A 23137-nucleotide genomic window follows, 5' to 3' on the forward strand; every position below is an offset into this window, starting at 1 on the left:
GGTTTTGCATCCTGTCCATGAGATTCCTTAAGATATGCTTAGGCAGGTCCCTTACCTCCTCACACCTCTGTTATAAACTTAACTATTCCCACACATCCCCACCCTCACTGTTCCAGTACAGACATCTGATGCTATACCATTATGGCTTTATTATCCTAAAGGAAGGAAATTAGCAGCATTAGGGTAAAGTTTTTCAGCATCATTAAAACTATACCTCTCCCTAGTCTTTCTCCTTGCAGACAAACAAAATCTCACTCATGTTAACTGGAAGAGAAGTACTGGTACAACAGTCCCAAAAGCAGCCTTGGGCTAGTCCTGACCACAAGTGTCTTCTAAAGCAGCCAGACCTGGGCAAGTCATTGTGTGGTGGTGTCAGGAAGGTTTGTCAAAGCTGACCAGACTCTCTGTCCAGACCGTGGTACCAAGGTGTGGCCTTGGTGACAAGTAGGGACTGGCTGGTAGAAACAGTGCAGGTGGCCAGAGTGCTCCAGTCAGGTTCACCTGCTTCTAAGCACATTCCTATGGGCTGTCCTCATCTAAGAGGAGCAGGAGAGGGGGTGGGTCTTGGAGTGTGCTCTCCTTGGGGATGTGTTAGTTTCTTCTACACAGATGCAGTGTGTTTGTAACCAATGGGATTCATTATTTTTGCAGTAGTAGCCATGTGGCCATTTTCAACGTCCCAACACCTTGTGTAACACCAAACTTCATGAACACTTTCACTGGAAGGAAAGAGTCACCCCTTCTGTGTGACTGACACTTGATCTCCAACCAGGAGCTACCCTCATTCTTGCCTGGCAGGCACCCACTTGATGGTGGAAGCCTCTGAACCTTCCCAGCTAAGTGATGGCAAAGGCATCTTGCTAGACCTAGAAAATTTAATGACAGAAGGTGGAATAAAGAAGTCTGTGAGAACAGGCAAACACATGGTCAAGGCTGTCATTAGGCAGTGGCACAATGACCAGTGATACACAGAATCAGACCCTTAATTTTCTGCATTTTTGTTTCCTCATCTAAAATTTGGTGAAACCATCTATGCAAGTGATATAAATTAGGTCTAGAATCACTAAATGAAAAGTGCCAGAAAAATTAAATTCTTATTGAGGTTTTGGTGGTTGAAGAGTGCTTGAGAGATTTAAAAAAAAATCCACTGCTCAGCTACAAGTAAATTGTCTCAGCAGCAGTCTGTTAAAAGCAAGAGAAGAGAGGGAATAAAAAAGGGAAAGAAAATATTGACAACTGGAGTAAAGCCAAGCATTTAGTGGTAATAGGGTAGTAATCATTTGCTCCAGTATTGTGTGTAGATAGGTAAGGAGAGAATGTACAAACTATCATAGATTTGGTAGGCAAGAAAGATTACTGATCTTTTTCAGCCATTTGTCTGACTTGTGATATAAAGGGCTTGCTTTATATGTTTTTTTTCTTCCTTGATCAAGCTTGAAGCTTGCAGAGTGAGGGAATAACACTTACATCTTTGGCCTTTTTTTAGAACAGAAAGTTGGTTTAATTTGCTGTGGTTGTCAGCAGGTTAGCTAGTTCACCAGCTGGCAAAATGATCTTACTTTATAATTTTTCAACATATTTTTTACTTTTATTTTCAAAACTATCTCAGTGAGGTTTCAAATTCAACTGTCAAATTCCAGAAATATGCAGTGGCTTAATTTGCTGAGCTAAAGGCATGAGTAGCATTGAGGAAGCAGTAAGTAATTAAATTGCTGCAGAGATAACATCAAGCTGACTTAATGGGTAAGATTTTTCTTCATATTTTTGATTTTGTGTGAGAGCTAGCTTACAATATTTGGAGTATTAAAACTGCATTCTGTGTAGCATTTATAGTCTCATTTTATTAAAAGGATATTCAAGCAGTCAGTGTTCAATCATTCTCTGGCCTTCCGCAAAAGCTTTTGGCAAGGAGCACCAAGTACCTCACCCCAGGTTGTCCTGAAAATGTACAGATCACTGCTCTGACATTATTAGCTGCCCACAAGTTCATTAGGACAGGAAGCTTTTTAAAAATTGACATTTTTCTTTCCAGGTTCAGTGTGGCCCCTTGCATTTAGTACGAGGCTGAAGCCATGGTGACATTTTGACCCTGCTGTTAAACTCCTGATGATTGTAGCATCAAGGCAAAATGTACCATCAAGGGCTGTTTACATTTTGCTAAGCCCAGATCATTGTAGGACAGATCCCTGCTCCAGCAGCCCACAGCTCTGCAGGCAGTTACCCATCTCAGCTGCCCATGTGCCCATGCCAGATCTCAGACACCACATAGGGTGTGGGAAATGGGGGCTGCAGTCTTCCTTGTCCCTGTCTCATGACAGAACTGAGGTTTCTGTTCCTCCCTGTGTCCCACACAGCACGTGCAATGGTCCAAACCTCATCTGGGAGCTCTGTGTCTCTGGTGCCGTGAGCATCCCCAGTGTTCATAGAATCATAGGATGCCTGGTTGGAAGGGACCTCAAGGATCATCTGGTCCAACCAGAAAGGTTAAAATGTAGTTACGTAGAAACACCATTTAGAGGAGGTGGCTGTTCAGCCTATCAAGCTGAGTCTTAAAAGCATCCAGTGTTGAGGAATCTTCTTGGGGACATTATTCCAATGTCTGTCTGTCAGTCATGCTGTGATAGAGCTGATGAAGCTTTTCCCATTCCTGTAGCAGGCTGTGACAGATGCTCCCCTCACATGTGATCCAACAAATGGTGTCTTGTAAGTTGGCAGAAGAGAAACTCAGGAGGAAAGACAAAACATCTTCCCTGCTGCTAGCTCTGACTTCAGCTCTGACTCTTTCTTTGCCAGCAATCAGAGAAGTCAGAGCTGGTCTGGCAGTGGTGGGGTTAATAATTGTGGTATTCAAAGTATTTGCTCTTGATATTGCGTGGGCTTTTTAAAAGTGGTCAGAAATGTGTGGTACTTCTCAGTTGCTGGTGAAGCACTCCTCATAAAACACAGCGTTCCTGCAGCAGAATAACAGCTTGTGGTTTAAATAAATGTTGTTATTTCTGCTCTGCTGTAGGTGTACATGTATGTTTTGGTTCAGTGACTGCCAGATACTGTAAATGAGTATTGATTTCCTTTTCTATTTTAAGCTTTTCTGCAGAAAAGGCATCCCACATGCCTTTTGCTTTCTTTGCTTCTACCTAAAGTGATCGCAGCCAAGGATTTAACCAACTGAATACTCTTATTTTATTGTTACCACTCATCATTGTTTTAGTAGTTGCACCCCACATTGCTCAGGTCCCCATTCACCCTTTGGTGTTTAAAGCTTTTACATCCAGGGCTTTTTAAGAGCCATTCAACAAGACAGTGTTTAAAACTCACGGCAAGTAGTTCCCTATGTACATTGGTGTGATGGGTCTCTCTGCCATGAGTGAAGCTGCCTTGGTGCTAGAAATGAATGAGCATTTTAGGAAGCAAGTAGCTTCAACTGTAGCTAAAGTCTACCAAGAAATAACACAGACCTGGATTTGGCAATTGCAGTCTGAAATCTCTATCCATTTGTGAACTTTCAAGTCATCTGTAGGTAAACCATTGCACCTCAGCCACGGTTCAGATTTACTTTGGTTCAAAACATGAATAAATATTTCAGCTTTTAAATCCCATGTTGCAGCCATCGTTGTCTTAGCAGCATTCCTGTATCTCAGGTTTAGCTGCTTACATTCAGCTTTCTTTCCTACCCCAGGTCTTCAGCAAACGAGGAAAAGTAAATTAATCGAACATGCTCAAAGCCTTGGCAAATGCTTTGCCTGTGACATTACTGATTTCCCAGAGGAATAGCTGCTGATATTGATTTTGACAGAGCCTGTAAAGCCTCTCACTGAAAAGATTCCTCTCATAGCTGGGCAAGGCAGAAGTGCAGCTCTGGGATCTGCCGAGATAGGTTTACTTACTGGAAATTAATGTGCCTAATCTCAAAGTATGTTAAAATATACATAAGTGCTTTATGATTAAGAAATCAATCCTTGAGTTTCCATCTCTTAAGTTTATAGGATAATGCCACCCTGGCTTGTGGAAAAACCATACAGGAAAAGATTGGCTATTTGGAGACTTGTGCTATCTGTGTCATCTGAACTTTTAGTGCATTTGTCAGTTTGCTAAAGATAATCTGTGAAGGGGGCCACAGATGAAACTGGTAAAAGTGAGGACAGGTAATTGATTCAGTCCAGGAAGTAATCCAAAGGTTCACGTTATTGGTGGAATCACCTGGTTACAAACTGTGCTGTCAGGTCTAAATATTTCAGGGAACTGAGGTTTTATTTTTTGCTTTTAACCGTTGCCATACGATTGGGAATTGCACAGTTAGTGCTTTATTAGAAAGTGATAATATACTATCTCAAGTTCACACAACAAATGAAGTGTCATCCCCTTTCATGCTCCTTCCTTATTCACAGCTCTCTTTCAAGCTAGTGAAGACCACATAAGAACAAAACACCTGATCAAAGTGCTTCAGTTGTGCAGTTTTATTGCAAGGAATGCTTGGAAATGTGCTGACTCCCTTGTGCTGGGAGTGTTCTTCTCAGCTTCTTGCCTGCACCAGTGCTGGAGTGATGAGCAGAAGTCTTCCTTTAACAGGTTTTTTGATATTGCTTGTCATGAGTTGTCTATACCATCCACTCCCTAAGATAACATCTTGAGACTGGAGGTGATTAGAGCCATGGCTAGATTCTAAAACGTGAACAATCCCATGTTTAAGAACCATTTTTTTTCTAGGGAGACTTACCATGAAGAACTCCTGGTGAGCCCAGGTTCAGACCACTAGTGATGTCCAGCTCCTGCATGAAAAATACCTTTTGAAAAAAGTGAAGTCAGAAAAACTCTGCAGACTTGTCTTAGAGGAAATTAGGAAGCACTGCTCTATATGTAGATGATTTGTGTCAAACTATAAACACTAGTTAGCAAGCAAACGTGTTCCTAAGGACTTAAAAGTCAGCAGGTACTTGAGTGAACCTAACCAGAGGGATTGATTTACTAAGTAGAGTAATTTCCATCACCTACAGAGACTCAGTTAGAACCTCTTATCTAAATACAGGGATTCTGCTGTCTAGTTCCATCCTCTGGGCTATGCAGAAAGGTGAGATTAAATGGTCAAAATGGGGTTTGGATGCCATTGTAGGGTGCATTTTTGCATGCCTTGAGCTGATCCCTTAATCAAATACACCTTGTTCCTTCCTAGTAGGGAAGTAAGACTTATCTTTTGGTACTGAGTTGGTTTTGCTAAGCTATGAACTTGCAGCAGCAGTAGGTAGTGACTTGACACTGGAACAGGTACTGGTGCTCTGAACATGCTGAGACTGCAAGTGAACTCAGTAAGAAAGAACTGTTTTTGTACAGCTACTCTGAAACAGAGATGTACTTTTATTAAAAAAATCCCTTCTTTGTTCGGTGAACAGGTTTAGTCCTGAACTCATGAGTAGTGCTGGGCTTAAGCGATAGTGACTGTGCAGAAGAAAGCTTCTGGCCCTTCAATTGCAGCTTTCTCATGCTCTGAAAGGACAGTCCATCTAATTACACAAGACTTTCTTTTTCCAAGATTTTGGCTTGGAAATGCAGGCAGTGCCTGCATTTTGATTTCAAGAAGAAACTACTACATGACTGGTTAAACAGTAATTTTTGTCCCTTTGGAAATCAGAGGTTCAGTGCCAGTTCATGAAAGAGGAGGGGGAGGTCAGCAAATACTGTTCTTGCTCTTACTCCCTATTTGTTGGTTCTCCACTGGGAGTTGTGGTCCTGCTGCCATCTTCCATCTGCAGTTGCTTTGCTTCCAAGTAAAAATAAATTTTTAATAAAAAGAAGTATATTATTTTTCCTGATTTCCAGGGGGATCTATGCCAGAAATTTTTGCTTTTTGGAATATTCTTCCCCCACACCTTAAAGCTAATCTAAAAATGTTGGGTGTGATTTCAGATCAATTTGAATTTTGCAGTTGATGTCCTCTATTTAAATAATACTTTGTTTTCTTAGGAAGACTGTGCCCATATTGTGCATTCATCCTTGTAGCTCCCTTTGGGAGATACGACCTCCAGTTTATCTCTCTTGTAGCCTTGGTGCTGAGGAAAGACTGAAGCAGAACAGGATGTCCCATTCCAGCCTTACTGGTCCAGGGGCAGGGCTACCCCCAGCTCATTCCTTCCCCAGATCTGTGTGTGAGCAATGCCTGCACACTGCTCCTTTGGAAACAAAAGAAATAATTCTTCTTTCAAGGATTCCTGAACCCTGTGGAAGGGCAGCACCCCGAGAAAAGTGCAGCTCCAAACCTTGGGCTGCCTGTGTCTCCAGGGTCCTTGTCTGCCCTGTGAGGTCAGAGCAGCAGGGCTGGAGTTAGCTCTGCTGAGGAACATCTCATCTCTGATAACAAAGCAAAGAACTTTCTCCCTGAGGCAGTCCATGTAACCCTAGAATCCCTTCAGTTTTATGCAAGAAAGAGGTGGGAAGATTTGGCCCATTAATTTCAAGTTACACACCTCAAGTTTCACCTCTGATCTCAGCCTTGTGTCTCCTAAAATTCTACTTCAAAGTTTCCTTCAAGAAAAATGCAGCTGGTCTCAAATGTGAACTTTGCAGAGATTTGTCTAGAGCTATGAAGTTGCCAGGTTTCAATGATTCCTTCCCTCCACCCCCACCTGAAGTTTCCTTCCTCTCTTCCCTGTATTAGACCACGCATGAGATATTCTCAGTGAGGGCTTGCTTTTTGAACAGCTACAATAAATCAGCAGAGGCTGTTTCTCCACATTGTTTTCTGCTGGCTCAAGCAAGATCCTGTTGAACCTTTTGTTTTGAAATATATCTGTACTACCCAGTTCTGTCTCTGCCCCATTGATTTATAGTGTCTATGTTTTCTGGTGTTGTTGAATAACCTACCCATGTTGCTCCTCCAGGAGGTCATGGCAGTTCTCAGATGTCCTCCTAACTCTATGCTGATGAGGGATTGTGTTGATTTTGAGGTGTATGATAAGTCTGGGCTTTCAGATGTGTTGTGAGAGAGTTGCTTGTGGAAGCAAGGGCAGATTTCAAGCCTGAGCCCTAAGTCTCTTATCACATTAGGGGGTAGGATGCTGCCCAAACTAACAGCAGCCCCTTTGGAGAGGCTTGACTGGGAACTTCAAAGTCTGAGCAAGTGAGGTAAGAAAGTAGGAAGCAGAGTTTTCTGGAGGGGTTTGGTTTTTAATTGCCAGTTCAGGAGCTGGACAGGAATGGAGCTACTGACTCTGCTAGACTAGACCAAACCAAACCACATCAAACATCAATGTTCAGAATCCTAAATCCCCAAAAACCTTATAAAATCAGGGAGAAATTATTTAGCATGTGCACAGTGCACTGTCCTTTGGCATATTCTGTGGTGCTCAAAGGTTTTTTAGAGACTAAACTAGTGCAGTCTGTCAGGAAGAGGTGAATTCCTCCATCTCAGTGAAATATCCATGCTGGTGCTTCCATGGTCTGTGATACTGAGAGAAGGTAGATGGAGACTCAGCTCTAGGGCATTGCTGTTCTGACTTGCTTTTTCTCCTGAGGGGGAAGAGTAGCCATGGAACTGCTAGATTAACATAACATTGTTCAGTTTCAATGACAGCTGAATTAAAAAGTGGCTGCCCAGGTTATGGACCTGCATGGCAAAGCTGAGCACATACGGGCTGGTAGAGCAGAGGCTAAAAATGCATTTCTCAAAAAAACTGAGCAAGAGAGCAAGCAAAGCTCCTTGAAACATGGCTTGGAACTGAGCTCAAGGTCATTGCCTCTTGAGCTTTCAGGGGGACATAACTCTGCATATTTCCTAGAGACAGAAGGATGGCATGCAGTGACACACCTGACTCTACCATAAATTTTCCTGTCTAACATGGAGTCACCAGCTGAACTCTTGGCTAACTGTAGAGGTCACAAGCACTCACAGCATGAGAGAAATTGCCATAACTATTTGTAATCCCATGGCCCAAGTTTTGTCAGAGGTGCTTCAGGACACAAATCACCTCAGGAAAAAAAAAAAAAAGGAAAAGCTGACTCAAAAAGCAGATACAGAAACATTCCTCTTCCAAGCTTGAGGTCTTACACCCCTAGCTAGAGGCTCAAGAGCCCTGCAGAGAAAGGTCACCAATGCCTGTTACAGTGAACAAAACAATTCATTGTATGTTTTTGGAAATGATTAGCTGGAAATTTTATTTTAAAATAGGTATTCTTTAACCAGATAACCAAGTGTAGAAAATTGGAATGACAGGTAAAGCTTGACAAAGTCACAAGCTGCTTAATGTGTAATCTTATTATGTGAAAGATAACTTCATAATCAGTGAGGGCCACTCATACCTTTCATTGATTTTCCAGTGTAACATACTTTGGAAGCAAAATATACATGACATTACATTCTTAACAACTTAAAATTGTTTTTGATCAACTATCCAGTTGATTGTCCAGAAATGTCACCTTTGGAATGGTTTTGATAAATAAAGATTAATTGTTCATTACAGTTTCAAGTCGCAGGCTGATGCCAGCTACAAAGGAACTGATAAATCATCTCAAACAACATAACAAAGTGTAATACTTAATTTCAGTAAGCCAGGCATTTTTCTGGCAGCCCAGAGAACTCAGAGCTTTCCTGTCAGTGAGTTTTAAAAAATTACTTTAGGAATTTAGTGTCAAGTATTCAAAACTGCTCAAGTCAGATGTTCTTTGTTAGAGTTGATCTGATTCTGGTAACAAAATACATAATACCAAATGAAAAGCATAGTTCCCTCATGTAGAATAACATGGTATTAGCTTAAGTTGCAAGGACTTGATTCAGGAAATAACTTCCACGTGTGATTAAATCAGTCCTTATTCAGAACAGCATTTATAAATCCTTTTTTAACTTTTATCTTGTATTTTGTAAGTCCTGCAGACTTTCATGAGTTAAAGATAGTTTTCTTGAGGTTAAGGAAGTGTTTAAATATTGTACTGAAGAGGGATGATTTGGAATGGGGTGGAAAAAAGATTACATTTTTCGTGTATGCAGTCATAGGAAGCTTGTCTTGTGTTCTTTGGTCTGGTCCTAGTAGTTTGGGTTGTTTTCTGTTAATTAAAGAGTATACATGGTGTACCACAGAAGTGTCTCTGTCCCCAGAGTACACACTGATAAAACCATACCATCCTGCTCACAACCTTCCTTGTCTAGTTCAGTTTCAACAGCATTTTTGTTGAAAATAAAACAGGAACATGGGTCTTATGCCCACCAAGACCCAAGCCATGAGTTGTGTTTCTGGCCTGCCAGATTTCATAGCACAGCATCTTTCTGGGTGTTATTTCAAGGTATGTTTCTTCTAATGACAGGTTTAAGAAGCCTTGGTTTAAGAAGCCTTGGTTTAAGAGGCCTCTTGCTCATTTGTATATGCTGGGTGCTGCTCTTTATTTTCCCTGCAATTCTTCTCCTGTAATTGATGGTGGAATTGCACCTATAAACAACTGTACTGGCAGGGCAGGGGGAGCAGAGATAGCAATGAAGAAAGTGGGAACCTATAAAGCTGGTACTTCTCTTGCACCTAAAGCTGAACGTATTCCCTGCAAAGCTGCTTCCTGCACAAGAAATTAACTCTAAGAGGATGTGAAGTTGCAGTGAGAAATACGGGAGGGTGGCAAACACCTAAACCTTTGATCAGCTGCTGACAACTTCAGGAGGCAGGTCAGAAGGATGATGTGTTTGTATGGGTTTGTGCCCACTGAGTTTGCGTGGCAGCTTGGCCTCCACATCCCCAGCCCCCCTGAATCAGGCTGGGATCTTTGCTCGTGCCTAGTACCTACCCCGTGTGTGGCACTGTGGCTGCTGCACAGGAGGGACTGACACCAAGTCACGGGTGACCAGCACAGTGGAGATGTGACAGCAGGGACTGGTCACCTCCAGATGAGAGAGATGTAACCACAGCCAGTAGCTGATTTGGACAGCATAAATAAACATCATCCTGCCCGCTCCTTGTAATGAGTAACTGCATCTGTGTGCCAAGCTGGTCAGTACCAGGAGGCAGAAACCTGCAGTGGGGAGGGAGGAGGAGGAGGTGGTGAAGGCTACAGGAAGGGATCTGTGAAAACTGCCTGTTGCTTTTGCAAACAGTGGTCAACAAACTGGTTTTGTGCAATAGCCATCATTGTTGCACTAGTTAGGTGAGACCAAGTGTGTGTGGGTTTACTGATTCTCAGCTCACACCTTGGCTTTGTGTGAAGGCACACCTGCTGTGTGTGGGGACATGGTGCTGTTGTGTGTGTAGGTGCTATCTTGAGCAGATGCCCAAACAATGCTATTTCAAGATGTTCAACAATTACAGTTCCACCAGCCAGAGCCAGCTGAAGCACCCAAAGATACATCAGGTTTCCTGCCTGTGGTTAGAGAGAGCAGTCAGCCTGGGTTCAGGCACAGGTCAGTCTCCACCAGGAAGCTTTTCAGGCTGTGCACACTGCTCTCTACCTGAGATGTGTAATTTTCCAAGGATTTCAACAGTGAAATTGCAGGAGCTGGAGGTGAAGAAATTTCTCCCCAGGATCAGAGTGATTCATGGCCAGTACTCAAACCTTGTCTGAACAAAATTTCCATTGAGGTTGTGCACAGGGGCACTGCAGTCCAGAAAAATCTTAAAGCTTTAAGGGGGATTTCATATTAATTTTAAGTGACTCTGTTGAAAGTCTCAGAGATTCTGTTATTCCAGCCATTGTGGTAAGAAAGCAGGCTGTGATTCAAGAGCAGGGGTGTCTGCAGAAATGTTTACATACAATAAAGAACTACTGTCAGTTAATCTCATCACTCCTCATATTTTCATGCCATCTTGCTAGTGCAATTGTCTTGAGCCATGTATTTGCTATACTGCCTTCAGTTATTGTTTGCCAAATCTCACCTTGTTTTGTAACGGAAAACAGGAGATTAGGTGAAAGAGACAAACCATTCAATCTCATACTAATTTCAGTTTTTCAAGCTGTCGTGTTTAATGTATGGCTCCTGTGCTTAGACCTGAAAGCTGGAGCTAAAAGGCTGTGCAGATGTGACCTAGTTTTGAGTCAGTAAACCCACTCTCACTTCTTACTGATCAACAAAATGAGCTACTTCTGTTTCAACATGACAATTTGGAAATTTTACTCCTTGTTTATGACTGTTGATAGGACAAAACTTTCAAAAGTACCTAAGTCTTATTGGCAGCTACTGCCATTAGGGCTCCTAAGACAGTCTCAGGAATTATATCCAGTGCTTTGCAGACAAGTAATAACCCAGGTCTCATCCCTCTGGTGTCCAAAGGCTCAGTTCTGCAGTGCCTGGCAGTTGTTTCTCTAAATGAGAGGAGAGGCTGCAGGAACACCTTGCCTCTCTTGAAGCACTGAGGTTTTTTTCTTTCCTCACTGGTTTGACAGAAGATGAGGAGGCTGAGCATCTAGCAGGATGCTGTCAGGCAAAGTTGTGGTACTGCATCAGTGTGAATGAAAGCAAAATTAGGGCTTTGATATCAGGGAAGATGAAATAACAGCAAAAGTTTCCTGGCAGAGATCCCTTTGCCAGCTTCCCATTAGGTTTCATTCACTTGATGCATTTCAGAGCATACGCTCAAAGATTATTTTTCTGAGAAATGAAGGGCTTTATTCACTTAGCCAAGTTGCACCTTAATCTCTGTGTCTAATCAGCAGGAAAGAATATAGGTCCTTTAAAGAATAACCAAGGGCTTAAGTAAGGCACTGAGCAGGGAAGGTGTCAAGAGCCAGGTAATGGGGGGTCACACAGAGAGGCTTAGCCTGGCTGACTCTGTTGGGTATCAAGGTGATGGGTACACAGGAATTTTCTTCCCAATTCCTAATTTTCTGCATCAGACTCCTGTGCACACAGGGCTACACCACAGAATCCAGAGCTTGTGGGTGCTTGTGGGTGCCAGAGCCTGGCTGTGCTTCACCCTCCACCCATTTCTGCTGCATTTCTGACTGTCTGGCAGATCTGCCAGCCCCAGATTTGGGGACTGTGATGTATTTCTAGGTGGCCCAGGACCAGGGCTGGGGTATCAGACCATTAGACCTACGTGGAGGCAGAGGAATTTGGATGGTGCCTCCAATTTTCAGGGGCATGTCTAGAATAATGCCTTGCTTGACCAGCACTGGCCAGTGTCTCTCCTGGGCTGCCTGCACCTGGGAGAAGTGGGACGTGTAAAGCCATGATACCTCTGCTGCAGAAAGTTAATACATTCTTTGCTGTGGAATGAATAGTGTCTCAATTTCTTCAGTATTTGGAGCTATAATAATAGACCCTGCACTCTGAAAATCAGTCTGGCAAGTGCACTGGAAACTTGTCAAATCTGCTGACCCAGGAAGTTGATGAAGGAAAAATTAACTGCTCCACCCTGACTGTTTCAAAACCTTCAGTGATACTAAAGAACATTGGTAAGGCACAGGGAATTAAATATACTACATAACCTAACCTCACCCTTCCTAATTAGTATTAGACAGATACCAAAGCATCTTTGTGTTGCTGCTTTTGTGTTTGCTGTGTGCTCTGTAAAATCCTTCTGGTTTCGATGGATGCTCTTTCAAGTTGCCTAGCATGAGCAAATACTTTGAAGCAGATGCTAATCAAGGAGCTAGAGCAGGAGTTTCTACATCATCCAACATCTTTTTAAAGTTTAAATATATTAAGATCAAAGCAGTTTGTTGCAGTGAAAACATAGCCTAAGAAGGTATTCAGAACCTCAGTCAAAATAAAGTTGAGGAAGTCACTAGCTGTAAACTGCTGTCATTATTTCATGTTGTTGGTCCCTTTCCTATTTCACTGTTAATGTACTGAAAATGTCTAACTTGTAGCCTTCAAACTGTTTTGTGGTTGCTGATGTTGCAGTGACAGATGGTACTTTTACACAAACAAGTAATATTTATGTTGCTAAAGCTGGGTTTTAAATAGTCACCTGTCAAATTCAGCAAAGCTTCTGTAAAATCTTTGCTACTTCTGCTACAGTTCTGGTCAAATTCTATACAGACTTTGCCCAGTAAAAACACTGGGAAGGTTCATTCAACTTCAGGCACTCTCACTTGATTCCATTCCAGTAATCTTCAAAGATAACTATGTGTGAGTCTTTCACAAAGAAGTGCCTATTAGACTGAAGTTTTTTTTATGATCTCTGTCTGTAGTCATGTGGTGGCTGTGTAAGAGTCACTTTGAGAACCAAATTGCAGCAGCTGTATTGGGGCAGAATCTGGAATGGTATAATTACCAGAATTGGGGTCAAAAGGTCCAATTCTGAACGTAAACCAAAGTTCTCAACTCTGCTTAAAACCTCTTCTTTAGCTGAAATTTCATCTTTTAAGAGTGCTCTGTAGGCAATGTGGCAAGTCACAAAGTTAAGGACAGTATTTGTATTTGAAACCATGGAGAAATACCAATCCTAAAAGAAATAAATGGCAGCACTTAGACTGTAGGAGCAGTGTAGACTCCTCAAACCCAAGTTGGAGTTACCCAGCTCATGCCCATCTTCATCCTGTGTTTGCAGCAGCCCATGCTGGCAGACAAATGGGAAAGGGCAGTGTCTGTCCCATGGGCAGCTGCCTCCCATCTGCTCTGTCCTGCTGCCACCTGGTGAAGGACACCAGGTCGATGCTGGGTCAGTGTGGCAATCGTTTGCCTTCTCTTCAAAGCCAGCTCAGCCAGTTGATACTTGCCTTGTGTTTGCTGATGTCTGAAATGCTGTTACTGAACTGAATATACTGTTTTTACTTGCAGCTCTGGAGGGTTGATGACCAAGTTAATGATTTATACCTTAATGCTCCATCTAGGGCCCTGGTGTTTATCGCTCATGGCGCTGGGGAACACTGCGGCCGCTATGACGACTTGGCCCAGAGGCTGGCAGAACTTAACTTGTTTGTTTTTGCCCATGACCATGGTGAGTAGCCTAAAACAGTACTTGATTTATAGCAGCTCAGGAGTTCACTGAAGTAAATGCCATTAAAGCTACTGATCAGTGAGAGAAGAGTCAATTAAATATTAACACCTCAGAATAAATGAGAATGGGATCATCTGATGTTTTGTAAAGCTCTGTGTATTGAAACTGTAAAAAGCAATCCCTGTTTACCTTGTGTTTTCCTCAGCCTTATCCTTGACATTACTGCTAGTGCTATCTTAACCTCTCTGTAAAGGATTATTTCTCTTTCACCCATCTTTTGGGGAGTGAGGAGGTATTGTGTGCTGTGGAGGTGGGGCTAGGAGCCATTTCTGCTGGATTCATGCTCAGTGTCCTAAATACCTGGAGGTTCTATCACTTCCGTAGACTTCCTTCTGAATTGGATGTGGGCAGGAGTCTGCAGTGATCCCAGCTGAAAGTGTCTCCATTCCTCTCTGCTTATCTGTAAGGCATAAAATCCATAAGAAAGTCAGTGGAACAGGCCACATGCTGTCCACTCTAAAGCTGCTGTTGGTAAACCACAGACAATATACACAAGAAGTTCCTGAACTCCAGGACACACAAGCAGTTTGTTCAGAGCCACCATGAGCTTATAAGAGTCTGCAGTTGCTCACTGTGTATGCATAATGTGCCTTTGTTCCTCATCCCCTTAAAACGTGATAAAGGTTTTAAGACATAAAATTGAAATGACAATATCTGAAGTAACAAATCCAGAAGAAACAATAAAATACTGTATTTATCGCATGGTTTTGATACAAAGAATGCCTCTTTTGTTGATGGAGAAGGGTATTAAGGGTGAAGGCTCCTGTCAGGCATTCTGTGCTGTATAATGAAACAGTTATTTATTCTTTTTTCCTTGAATATCTTTTTGACTAGAGAAGCATAAATATTTCATTGGGCTTTTATTTGTAGACTGATGTTGCTGGATTAATTAATTCACTTCAATTAGTACAAATCTGGTTGCCCAGGCCAGTTATCAACTTTGTTCACACTGTAAAACCTACAGTTTTCTTTGTAAATTCAGTCTGGTTTTCTTCATCAGCAATGGAGAGAGGGTAAAAGGTAACCAAAAAGGAGAGTAACAGTTGTGTTACACAAAGAGCTAATTTAACTGAGTCTTTATTCACTGTTAGAAAGACAATTAACATATTTTAGGCTTTGTAAATAATCTTTGCACCTTACCAGGCAAGCAATGAGGAAAAACTTTGATGGAATACATGTTACAGGCTGAGCTCAATGCCAGTGAGGGCTGAAGGACATGAACACCTCTATTGCCAAATTTGCTCATATCAGACCAAGAGGCTTATCCCTTTCCTCCACCATTTTTTCTGTTCCAAATCACTTCAGCAGTGTGTTCCTCTTTGGCATTCCATCCTTGGATATATTTGGGTAATATTAATTATTCAGCAATGTTATCAGTATGATTGCTTTCTGTTTCCCATCTCTTACAGAGGCTCTTAGTCTCATGAGCTTGGCACACATTTCCTGACCTGGACATTTGTTCTGGTTCTGCTATTCCCATGGATAAAATTCCCAATATAGGCACATTATCCTTGAGATTATTAATACAGTTCCACAGTGTGGCTGGCATGATTTCCCAAATGAGTTGGGAAGTTACTAAGGCTGTAGTATACGTGACTTGGCTGATTTATATTCTGTCTATCAGTCAAAAGAAGGGAAAATAATTTCCATTCATATTGCTGAGTCTGTGAGAACTTAGGCACTGGCTCTAAATCTTGCTGAAGGCTGCTCAGCAGCCCCGATTCCTGCTATGCAAGGCTTCAGCAAAAAGGCTGGCACTTCACAGAGTAACAATATTCACTCAAGTTTGTGTCTCAGAGTTATCTAATGAGAGGTATTACTGGCTCAGTTCTCTCAGTATGTCAAGATTTGTACATTTACTCTTTGGGGTATTTCACAGTAATCCCAAGACTGCTGGACCTCATAAATATGTATTAGAAATTTTCCACAGTGGTGGTGGAAATTTAATTCCAGACCTTACATCTAATGTTATTAAAGTGCTTTGTTTTATATCAGTCCTGTGGAAGAAGAAATTGGTATTCCTTTGTAATACAGAGTTTTTCCTGTGGTCTCTCATATAGTGCTCTTAATAGGCAGGTAACCATTTCCTGTGATTTCTGGGTTTCCTTGGCATGCAGCTTCATGAAGGCAGAATTAAGGCTGCTGGGATGACCTCACTATGCATTTCTGAAAGCTTTAGGTATTTGGAAATGACTTCTCACTTTATCTATTTCCTTTCCATATTACTATTATTTTATTATGGTAACATTCTGATGACAGAAAAAAAGAAACAGACAAACATGCTGGGTTATTGGCAATCAGTTTAGGAAAGCCCTCTTGGAAGGAATACCCGTGGGAGATTCATGGAACCAGAGTGATACTGTAATTTTTCAGTCAGTCACAGGCAGATTGCAGCTCCTTTAGTTACAATGCAGTATTTTTAGGGATCTTTAAACTGAGAGCCAAGGAAAATAAGAATAGAGAATGTGGCTTTGTTTTCTCAGACCAAGCATTTTCAGTTGGTAAAGCACATGATGTTCCAGCTATCCTCATCCCTCTTCCTGTAACATCTCATTTGCTGATACCCTATTCTTTCTGGTTGCATGACAAGGCCAGAGCCCAGAACAACTGCAATTTCACCTTCAAAAGTACACGTCAACTAACAGCAGTTACCAAAGCATTTCCAAGGTGCAGGGGCCACAAAAATGTACTTGCACTTTTTGACAGCAGTGGCACTGGCCCTCTTTGTCACTTGGACTTGCTTGTGCTTCTTACAGGTGATGTGGCTGTCTCACATGAAGGTGGGGAAGGTGAAATACTCAGCCCTATCTTGGCAGCAGTTCCTAGCTCTTAGGTTTGCTTGAGGACAGCCCCTTCAACCTCCCTCTACCTGTCCTGGTACACAGAAACCTCTGACTCTTTGCCCCTCTTTGAAGCTGTTGAATTTCCCACTCTTGAGTAATGTGTAACACCAGATCAAAGCAAAGAGAAAGGTTGCAGCTCTAACAGCTTATTCATATTCCTCAGATGTTTCTAACTGAAGTTCAGCTTTCTTTTTAGCCCTGCTGCTGCTACCTTGTGCGTGGTGAGCATTTCTGATGGTTTAGCAGGTCAGACACCTACTGCTGCTTGGACTCCCCTTTAATTTTCTCACTGTTTTCTCTATTTACCAAAGCACTTACTTCTAAAAAGTAGAAAATAGCTGGACCATAAATTTTTAAAAGCTTCAGATATTAGCTCATTTTTTTATTTAATTTTTTTATCTCCAAATGATAGCAGTGTTGTTCTTGCAACTGTTAAAAGACCATTTTGTTGATGAGAACAGAAGGCTTTTATTTATTCATAGCACTGGGAAGGACTGATCTATGCAGAAAGATTTAAAAGGACTAAATATGGTCAGGCTGGGAGGGGGGAAATGACTATGAAGTATGTCAGCATTAATAACAGGAAGAATTAGGGTAGCACTGTGAGTGAGAAGCATCAACTCCTGCACACCAGCACCAAGGGATGTTCCTGGAGAGCAGCACTCACTGATAGGGTGATCAGGCAGGCTTCAGGGCCATCTCCAGGGATGGAGTGAGGAAAGCCTTGGCAGGCATTGTTTGGAGCTGGTTTGCTGGCAGAGGAGCACAACTGTTCTTTGGTGGCTGTTAGCAAGGCTGGGTGTGGGCCTGCTTACCCACAGCTGTCTGTTCTCTTTCTGCTTCCTCTGGTTGACTCTACCTCACAAGAGCAGGAAAGTTTAAACTGCTTTTCTTCAGAGGCATAGGGAAGAAAGGCACTCACTGTTTGCATTGCCTTTGTCAGGATTCTTCCAAAAGGTTGTGGGCATTTTTTTTTCCAGAGAAGGGGTCCTGTCCTTCAGCATAGTACGTGAACATTGCTGGGAAATAAAATCTTCCGTGTGCACTACTGGAAATAACCAGAAGTATGGACACACTGACATTTGCAGGAGTACAAAATGACTGCTCTCCCCTGGAATCCTGTTCTCCTTCATGCCCCCTGCAGCAGGCAGAGCTTCACAAAGAATTGTTTTTTCTTGCACATGAAGCTGCATTCTAGCAACCACACTGGTGGGTCAAGGGTTGGACTTGATGATCTCTGAGGTCCCTTCCAACCCGGCTAATTCTATGATTCTATGATTACCTGAGCCATACCAGCAGCCATGTTCTGAGCAGCTGGATGGCTACTGATGTGCTGCTCAGCCTTGGGCAGGTTCTCTCCTTGGTTAGGAAGGAGAACATAGTACTAACTGTGTATCTATATCAGTGCATCCTCTTTTGGGCTTTTTCTGAAGTGATGAAGGTTGTTCTCTCAGGAGAAATTCATAGTGCTGCTCAGTCCCATGTATAAATGCAGGTCCTGAAGCTTATAGTGCATGTTGCAGGCAGAGCTCCCATGGTAGGCGTCAGGGCTGGCTGGCAGTGAGAGCTGCAGTGCTGCAGAACCAGAAGGAACCTCCACACACAAGAATTGTGGGGAGGTGGAAAGTGCTGTTACAGTTCACAGAAGCCCAGCTGTCAGGTTGAGTTCTTCTCTCTCCCTGTGTACTTCCTCTGACTCTTCAAGAGTCAGGAAAATTTAATATTTTATGTATGGTTCCCATCTGAAGACCCTTAGCCCATCCATGTTTGTCAGGCAAGGACTGCTGCAGGGCCATTTGCCACTGGCAGTTTGTTAGACTTGTCAAGCAAAGATTGAAGTTCTTCAGAGTTCAGATTAAACTTCACTAGTACATTCCCTACGGGGGAATTAGCCATTCTGTTCTTCAAATTACCTCGACTTGTCTGTCTTTCAGTCTTTTATGAGAACTCATTTGGAGTGGAGAGAGAGCTGCTAAGGGGTAATTAATCTGCCCCTCTATGATAGGAGTGTACAGACATAAATCTTTGTGGGAATAGCTCTGAAAACTGCTCGACTGAAAGCTCACAACAGAGCAAAACCAATAGGAATAAAAGGGACCAGTTAAATAATTATTTGACCCTCCCACCATGTTAAGTGTCATATGGACCCATGAACCCTGTCTGCAATTCATCCATCCTCTCCTTTTTAACCCAGGGGAAGACTGAGTCATAAACACAGCTGTGACCTCAAAAGAGGCAGTGATGTCTGCTGCAGGGCGTGCAGGCAGAGATGGAAGCTGAGGGGATATGCTGGAGGAGAGTCATGCTGGTGTGCCCCACCTCTCATGTTCTTTCTTGTAAGCATCTGCTATAGGTTCCACTTAGCAGGGGGATTCTGGAGGAGATGGCTCTTAGGCCTGGCTGGCAGAGTGCTGCCAGTTTTATCCCTGTTTTGACTCCGTATTCGGAGTCAAATGTATGGTTCCATGCCAGCATAACTCTCCCTAACTCTCCCTTCTCCAGATGTTGAGGGAAGGCAGCAGTCAGGCTTATCTGCCTCCCAGGGCAGTGGTGAAGAGTGCTTAGCATGTGCTGGAGGAGGTGAAACCACAGTGTGTAATTACAGGGTGAGAGTTCAGTACACCATGTAATTCCTTAGGCAGTGAAAAAACTGTAAGAACCTGCAGCAAAGTCCTATAGAAGGAGTAGGTAATGAGTAGACTTCCTTCTGCTACACTTTTCTAACGTGGTTTCAGTTTGGGGGGGTTCTCATGTAAAGTGGGGCTCCAACATGTGCTCCTTGCAACACAGACAGGGAATTAGGAACTTGAAGACCAAAAAGCAAAGATTAACTTGGGATGAAGTGAGAGACCAGCCTGCCAGCCAGCAATGAGCTCCAGCCACAGTTAAACCAGTTGCTTCTCTCCTCCAGCTCTTCTGGAGTGACGCCTGGTCTTGTAGCACAGGAACTCAAAGCAGCAGTGATGGCTTGCTAAGGAAAACAGGTCATTTAGTTTGAGTCTCTTTGAAATTATATGTAAAATGATTCATACTGCTAAGATGCAACTTTCCCTGTGCATTGGACAGGCTCTTGAACATGCGTTATACTGGGGAGTGGATTTTCGGCCAGGTTGGGCTCTGGTGGTGGTGGTGAAATAAATAGTACCTTCCAGAGGGGCCACAGCTCCTGCAGGAAGGAGGAGACTGGATACACCTCCAACAACACAAATGTGCCTGTAATTGTATCAGGATACAGTGTAGCCCAAGGGGAGTATCCTGTGGCCAAGAGGTAGTTGTAAGTACTTCGAGATGGGTTTTATTAAATGGGGATGTGCACCCTGTTCCTGTTACATCGGAGCAGCTCATTACAGACTTCTGCAGCACAGTCTCTCTCTGTCGGAGTCATCTCAGCAGTGGTTCTATCACTTCAGCACTCGTCCTTCTTTCACACTGGGATGACAGAGTCCCAAATCTCTGCCTGCACAGCTTGGCATCTTTCAGGACAGGGTTTGTGTTTGAGGAGAGCAGCCACACAACAGCAAGCAAACACTAGGTGAATCATGAAAGCAAATACCTACCATGTCTCATGCCCTAGAGGAAGCCACAAGCTGGGATTTAGAAATGCAAGTGCTGCTTTTATTCTGTGTCTCTTGTGAAGACAGATGAAACAATGCTGTCTAGCCAGGAAGCAGCTAGACCACAGCAGACTGAAAATAAAGAGACAGAGGCTGCACACAGCTGATGGATCTGGCAGTATACACATAAGTTATAGGGAGTGTTTTGCTTAAAACGTCTGAGTTAGGAAAGGAGCAGGAGATACTCAGGGATGTGTGCCCTCCACTGCACTCAGGACTTCGTTTCATGGACTTCCCAAGAGTAATGCTGGAACCATGCCAATGTAAAAGTGGGGAAAACATAGTTCTGCACCTAATTTTTGGACAAGGGAGTCAGAAATTGTGAGAACTGGATACACATTTAGCTCAGACACATAGAAGCAAGAGCACCTGACACATGATGTCATTTGATGTGTGCAATATGCCAAACCAAACCTGAGCTTCTCAAAGCAATCTATTTATTTATCTGACCTATTTAGTTAGTTAGTTAGGTCAATGTGGTGTAATCAGTGATATGAGACAAGCAGTTAAGTTCTGTCCCACAACCCAGAGCTGGATGCAGCATAGTTTGGATAAGGAGGAAGGCAAAGCAGATGAGCCTTCATCACTGCCCCTGTGTGGGGACACCACTAGATGATCATGTTGGACTGCAGTAGAGTGCAAAGAATGCTTATGGTTTGGTTTTCTCAGTTAGAGTTTCCTCAATTCCCTTACTCACTCTGCTCCTTCCAACCTCTCAGGCACTGCTGTAATCCACCCTATAACAATAGATGATTGAATAAACAACAACAGAGTATCCAGTCAAACAGGATCCTTGGATCAGGTCCTGGCTGAGCTGAGCTTCTGCTTCATGCAGCAGATGTTTGCCTTGAGCTCCAACTGAAGTGGAGCTGGGATGCCCTTCCTCCATCCACCTTCTAGCACAAGCTGTTCTCTTTCCTTATTCCATCAGGTGATGAGAAGGTGCTGCAGAGAGAGCTCTCCTGGCTTTGCTGCAAAGCTGCTTTCTGAAGGAATCCTGGACACCCTGAGATCTGAGGGGCTGGCTTTTTACTCGTAAAGAAATGGGCTGTGAAGTCCACCCTGGTTCTCCTAATTATTTGCTGATTACTCCTAAGCAGAGGGAGAAATGTCAGTGGGTCATTCCATGAGATAGTTCATCTCAGCAGCTGCCTCTTGAACAAAGCCTCGCTGTTGGCCTTCACACAAGGAGGCGTGAGGCTGTAACAACGGGCACAGTGAGAGGGGACACAGAGTGCTCCCTTTTGGTCACAGTGGCTTTGAGCATAGAGCTGTTGGCACTGGCCATTCTCCAGACCATATTCCTCAACCTGTCATTGTTAACTGTTGGCAGACCAACATGACAGAGGAAAGACATGTCATTCATTTGGAAAACTTAAAAGGCTTCCTTCTTCCCACAACTGCAGAGTCCTTCTGGCTTCCCTTCCGTAACTCTGCCTCTCAGATGAGAGATACCCTCCATGATGAAGGGGAGTGGGCACTAAATTTGAGTGGAATGCCAATAAAGTTGGGACTAAATGCTAGGAATTTTGAATGAGTAGTCCTAATAATCAGGAAAAAACCCACCCTTTGTTCAACGAATGATTTCGCAATGGAGAATAAGATAAAACTGAAGAGGAAATACCCTTGGCTGAACTAAGCTAATTTCATTTTACAACCTGTCATTTTGCTTCTGTTGTCTCAAAGACCTGTGCAATTGTCACCTGTATTCAGTGATGTGATATATATTCTTTACATATATAAATCCCCTACATCAGGGGTCAAATTCTGCTTTAACAGCTGCTCAGGTAACCCTGTCATCATGTCCAAGAGCAGGTTCAGACATGTAATTGGTAACTGCATTTCCTATTAGTGAAGCAGGGTTGGCAACCCCATGTTATGTTTTCAACAGCTTACTTGCTCTCCCATAACCAGCTCTACTAGTTGTAGGCGTCCATCTGCATGCAAGATGGTTGAGAGTGGAAGGACAAGGACCAGATGCTCATTAAAGAACTAAGGCTGAGAGAACAGATGATTTCGTGTTGCTGGCTATGTCTGTTATCTGGGGCTACTGGGCAGACACCAAACTTGCTTCAAACTTTGTCCTAGGAGTCATTTCCTTTAAAGGTTGGGCACTGGATGAATAGAAAGCAGCCTTGCTGAAAAGAATGTGGGGATCCTTGCAGACAAGTTGAACATGGGTCAAGAGTGTGACCTTGTCGCAAAGAAGGCCACCACATACTGAGCTGTGTTGGAAAGATTATAGCTGGCAACTCAAGGGAAGTGATTATTCTCTTCCATTCAGCATTTTTGAGACCACGAATGAAGTTCTGAGTCCAATTTGGTCCCCAGTAAGAGGAAAACATTGCCATACTGGAGCAAGGCCAGAGGAGGGCTGGCAAAACAGTTAGGGTACTGGAGAACAAGATGTACAAGGGGAGGCTGATAAAACTGGGTTTATTTAGCCTTAGAAGAGAAGATTAAGAGGGGATCTTATTACAGTCTACAAGTCCCCAGAGGGAGGGTGTGGAGACAGCTGAGCCAGACTTTTGGAGGTACACAGTGATGGGATGGGAGGGAACTGACACAAGTCAAAGAATGAGAAATACCAATCGTGTGTAAGGAAAAATGTTTTCACCATGAGGACAGTCAAATACTGGAGCAGGACCCAGAGAGGTGGGGAAATCTCTAGTCTTGGAGATACTTAAACCTCACCAAGACCCTGGACATCATCACTCAGTGGGAAATGCTTTGAGTAGGGGCTTGAACTAGATTATCTCCAGATGTCCCTTTCAGC

General features: G+C 43.1%; 1 protein-coding gene across 4 annotated transcripts in view; it reads left to right on the forward strand.

The window, feature by feature from the left end:
• MGLL (monoglyceride lipase) overlaps positions 1-23137 on the forward strand; it is a 99741-nt gene that overhangs the window by 47494 nt on the left and 29110 nt on the right. For all 4 annotated transcript variants that reach the window (XM_071755974.1, XM_071755975.1, XM_071755977.1 and 1 more), the window contains one exon: positions 13738-13844. In XM_071755974.1, coding sequence (XP_071612075.1) covers positions 13738-13844 — 107 coding nt within the window. The remainder of the gene's footprint in view (positions 1-13737; positions 13845-23137) is intronic.

The sequence above is a fragment of the Heliangelus exortis genome, chromosome 12 (assembly GCF_036169615.1).
Source record: "Heliangelus exortis chromosome 12, bHelExo1.hap1, whole genome shotgun sequence".
Lineage (NCBI taxonomy): Eukaryota > Metazoa > Chordata > Aves > Apodiformes > Trochilidae > Heliangelus > Heliangelus exortis.